This window comes from Dendrobates tinctorius, unplaced genomic scaffold (genome assembly GCF_039654945.1).
Source record: "Dendrobates tinctorius isolate UK_male_01 unplaced genomic scaffold, ASM3965494v1 ptg000115l, whole genome shotgun sequence".
NCBI lineage: Eukaryota > Metazoa > Chordata > Amphibia > Anura > Dendrobatidae > Dendrobates > Dendrobates tinctorius.
In genome coordinates, this window is record NW_027361783.1 from 12471557 (window position 1) to 12476313 (window position 4757).

Below are 4757 nucleotides of genomic sequence, written 5' to 3' on the forward strand. Positions count from 1 at the left end.
AATTGGCTTTATTTATTTTTTTAAATCATGCAGTATAAGTGATTAAATGACTTTATTTTTTGTGTTAGTGCGATTACAGTGACACCAGGTTTGTATATTTTTTTATGTTTGGCTGCTCTCACACATTAAAAGAAGCTGTTTTTTGAAAAACAAAGTTTTATAGCCATATATTGAGAGCTATAATTTTTCTATATTTCTGCTGACAGAGTCAGGGAAGGCTTGGTTTTTATGGGATGAATGTATGCTTTTATTGGTATCATTTTGGTCACATAATCCTTTTTGATAGATTTCAAATCAATTTGTGCCAATCAAAGCAGGGAGGATGCAAATCGATGTTGCTATCACTACTGACAGTGGCATCAAATGCCCACGATCGGTGCTGGCACCAAGTTTGGGCATTGCTGCAGGGTGTAAGCTCTCCTATAGAGTTGACACTTGAATATGATCTTGCTGGTGCTTGGCATTAACCCGCACTATCATCACTCTTTACATGTACTGTAGTTAGCGGGAACACATCTCCCATGGCGCCGAATATGTACAACAGTTGTCTTGAAGTGCCTAAATGTAAAAATTGGACAGGACTCTTTTCTGCTGCTTTTTAATCTAACACAGAGATTGTTATATGAGCATCTAATGCAGATGTAAATTAAAGTATTGTTTTCTATGATGATATTAGGAGTTTAACCTCTCATGACACACTCATCATTTAGGACCTTTAAAATTCAAGGGCTAAAATTCTCCTAAAGGTCTTTGACAACCTTATAAGGGACACAATGTATGAAGTAAATGAAAAATAAAAAACAAATAAAGTCAGCACGTTGAAAAAAGTCTCTGCCAATCTAAATCGCTTTTACTAGCACAAAAATAATTATTTTGGAGAAAAAAGGAACACATTTTAAAATCTATTGAAGTGCTAATTTTTGGTCATAACAGAAGAAAAACACGAAAAATAAACATGTATTTCCTCTATTTTCTGATCGATAACTTTTAATGGTAAATAAAAAATGAGAATGAAAATAACAAAAATTTGTACATATTAAACATAAAAAATTATTATTTGAATATCTAAAGATGAAAAATAAACTATGGCTCTTTAACTGCATATATGAAAACATTATATGAAAAAACTGAAAATGTGTCTGGTCAAGATTGGTGAAAAAAGGTTTGGTCATACAATGGTTAAATAAATCCGATTTAGTGATGAGACATATGAACTGTTTTTCATTCTGCAATAAATTACTGCATTAGATTATCCTAGATTTTGTTAAGCTTTAGGCCTGCAGTGCAAAAAAAAAGACTTTAACAAATAGAGAATAAACAGACTGATCAATAATGTTAAAGGTACATCATGTTCTTTGTTTTGAAAAATGCTACATTTGGGTGTTAGCGCTCACAATATACACTGAATACATCAGGCATGTAAGCTGTATTTATAAGGAAGTGATAACTTAAGAAGGTAAAGCACGTTGCTTTCAGCCTGGATGTTCTTTAACAGCACGACAGTCTCCTTTTTTCAGTAAGAACAACTGACATGGTGTGCATTTCTTCAACAAATGTCTTGTCAGTGGGAGCTAAAACTAAAGCTGGCCATCTCTGGAACTTTAGTAACACATCAATTAATCCAAAATTCTCTACAGGAGATAGTGATTTATTTTCAGAAGCTAGATCTAGTATAGCATCAAAATTGTGGCGAAAAATACGAACAAAACAAGTGTCATGCCTTTCTGGAAAAAACCGGATTACTTACCGGTAATACTCTTTTGTAGAGTCCACGACAGCACCCACTGAGAGAGGGGATCCGCCCCAGGAACAGGAAACCTACAGAGAGATAAATGGGGCGGTCCCCCTCGCTCCCTCAGTTTGTATTACCGAGAACAACGGAGGAACCGCCATACATGTTTTAGTCATTTTGCTTGGGCGATTCATTTATCTTACCCCTATGCAGTTTTAAGCTTACTAAGTTTAATCACATATCTAACTTAAATCATAATCTCCACCACCAAGGAGACCCATGTGTGAAAAAATTCTTACGGGAGGGAAGTGAGCGGGTGCTGTCGTGGACTCTACAAAAGAGTATTACCGGTAAGTAATCCGGTTTTTCCTCTTCGCCACGACAGCACCCACTGAGAGATTTTCAGAGATAATCACTTGGGCGGGCACACCGTGTTAAGGACTGATCTACCAAAAGTTAGATCCTCGGTAGAGGACAAATCTAGTCTATAGTGACTATAAAAGGTAGATGGAGAAGACCAGGTTGCAGCCTTACATATTTGTTCAATTGGGACGTTCGCCCTCTCGGCCCAGGAGGATGATATGGCTCTAGTAGAGTGCGCCTTAATCCCCAGTGGAGGGTCTTCTCCTTTTGTCAGATACGCCATTGTGATCGCATCTCTAATCCATCTGGATATCGTGCCTGATGTAACTGCAGACCCCTTCCTGCTGCCCTGGAATGAGACAAAAAGAGACCTACTCTGCCTCCAGGGACTGGTCCTATCAAGGTAGGCTAGCACAGCTCTATTCACATCTAAGGTGTGATATTTCTGCTCGTCCTGTGTTGACGGGTTCTCATAGAATGAAGGTAGGCATATCTCTTGAGACCTATGAAATTTAGTTGCCCGTTTGGGCAGATAGGACGGGTCCGTCTTTAAAATGAGACTGTCTCGTGTTGTTGACAGGAACGGTGGGTCTACTGACAGAGCATGAAGATCACTCACTCTCCTGGCCGAATTCTAATTTTAGGCCTGATGATACAATACTTAGGGCCCACGGGTTTGATGTCACCTTCATCCATTGGCGGCTGAATCTTAATAGCCTGCCACCTACCGGTATAACGGTTTTATCGGGATCTGTCTCCTCTGAAGGGACGTTTCCCGAATAGGTTGCCTCTTTGCTTGGGGTCCTTATTTCCCCAGCGGTCCTGAGGTCTAAAGTCTTTCTTTTTACCGAACGGCGGCTTCCTGTAGGCCCTCCTGTTGAACGGAACATACGGGTTAGGGAACCCCTTTTTCCTCTCCCCCGCTTTTGTCAAAATCTCATCCAGCTCTGTACCAAACAGGTACTTACCCTGGCAGGGTATAGCACACAATCTAGTTTTTGTTTGTGTGTCTCCTTTCCACCCCTTCAACCATAAGGCCCGCCTGCCTGCATTGGTCAGTCCTGCCGCTCTAGCCGACAACCGGAGAGAATCCGCGGAGGAGTCGGAGAGGAAAGCCGCTGCTCCTTTAATGAGGGGCATAGAGGAAAGAAGCCTACTCCTAGCTACTCCATTTTTAATATTGTCCTCCAAGTCGTTCAGCCACACCAACATAGATCTTGCCGTACATGTGGCTGCTATTGCGGGCTTAAAGGCTGCCGTACAAGCTTCCCAAGATCTTTTGAGGAATGTATCGGTCTTACGATCCGAAGAATCAGCCAAAGTTCCCGAATCCTCCACCGGCAAGGAGGATCTACGGGAGGTAGAGGCCACTGCCGCATCCACCTTGGGGGCTCTCGACCAGGCCGTTAACTCCTCATCGTCAAAGGGATACTTACGCTTTGACGTTAAGGGGAGGAAGGTCCTCTGACCTTGTTTCTCCCATTCCCTCTTAACTAGGTCTTTTACAGCTGAGACCACTGGGAATGCTCGGATCTTTTTACGAGAAATACCTGCAAACATAATGTCCTGAGGGGTCTTGGGGTCCTTACTCTCCGGCAACCCCATGGTATTTCGGACAGACTTTACAAGATTACTGACACTGTCCGTGGGGAAACACGTCTGATCCTCGTCCTCTGAGGAAAGGTATTCCTGGGACTTATCGGAATCTAGTTCTCCGGTATCTGACGGTGACCTGGACGCCAGCGAGACTCCTCCTTTAGGTGAACATATTTCTCTCATGGAGGAGTGACCCCCTAGACTACTGGAACCGCCTAAGGCCCGTAGTTCCTCTCTTATCATTGCCCGGATATCCTCCTTCTTTCGTGAGGATTCCTCCTGCAAGGCCTCCTCAACGCATGATTGGCATAATCTCTTTGGGTGGCCATCCGGGAGGGGCTGCGAACATAAGGCACACTCTCTATGTTTCGCCTTCTCTGTTCTTTTAGCCTAAAAGGGGTATGGACCAGAAAGAGAAGGCGAAACCTGACCAAAAAACACTCACCCGTGAATTTCGTCAGCAACTACCGGCTGCGGTGTCCGGGACCCAGGCTGAGGCGAGGCATGGGACGACTTCCTTTCCTTACGTTTCTTCTCTACCGGCTCATCTTGTCTGGAAGGCCCAATGGATTCCTTCCTAGAGCTGCCACTTCTTCTGGTGCTATTGGATCTTCTCGTAGCACTGCTCTGTCGACTACCAAGTGGGGATACCACTGGCTGACCTAATGGGAGCGAAGCTGAGTCGTCTAAGGACGACATGACTGCGCACTGGCGCTGTGTCTGTGGCTTCCTTTTAAAGCCTTTGCTATAGCTGCTCCTCTTTTTTTTTTTTTTTTTTTCCAGCCCCTACTGCGCATGCGCGGGCGTTGTCCCGCGGTCTCTGCCTTCAGCCTGAACCCGGAAGTCCTCCTCCACTTCCGGGTTGCCTCTCCTGCACTGGGTCACCGCAAATAGTGATGCGGCCGGCGCATCGCGAGTCTGCGCCCCCTCTCCACGCACGGACTCCTCTCCTGTCCAGGTATGACTCCAGCAGCGCCGCTCAGCACACGCCGCACAAGCCCTTCTGCCACGGGGGGGGCGCCGGCCTCAGTACGCCCGATGGCGTTCGTAATGCGTCCAACCCCGG

At 44.6% G+C, this 4757-nt stretch overlaps 1 protein-coding gene across 1 annotated transcript; it reads right to left on the reverse strand.

Moving 5' to 3' along the window:
* Positions 1-2729: 2729 nt before the first annotated feature.
* Positions 2730-4460, reverse strand: LOC141101153 (uncharacterized). The gene is made up of 2 exons (XM_073590011.1): positions 4160-4460; positions 2730-4081 (listed from the first exon to the last, which is right to left on the reverse strand). The coding sequence occupies exons 1-2, from the start codon at positions 4388-4390 to the stop codon at positions 2837-2839; spliced, it is 1476 nt and encodes a 491-aa protein (XP_073446112.1). The 5' UTR covers positions 4391-4460; the 3' UTR covers positions 2730-2836.
* Between the last annotated feature and the right edge of the window lie 297 nt (positions 4461-4757).

Coding starts and splice junctions, on each gene's coding strand:
- LOC141101153 (XM_073590011.1), bottom strand. CDS start 4,390: ATGTCGTCCTTAGACGACTCAGCTTCGCTCCCATTAGGTCAGCCAGTG. Junction 4,082..4,159: donor GGTCCCGGACACCGCAGCCG/GTAGTTGCTGAC, acceptor TACCCCTTTTAG/GCTAAAAGAACAGAGAAGGC.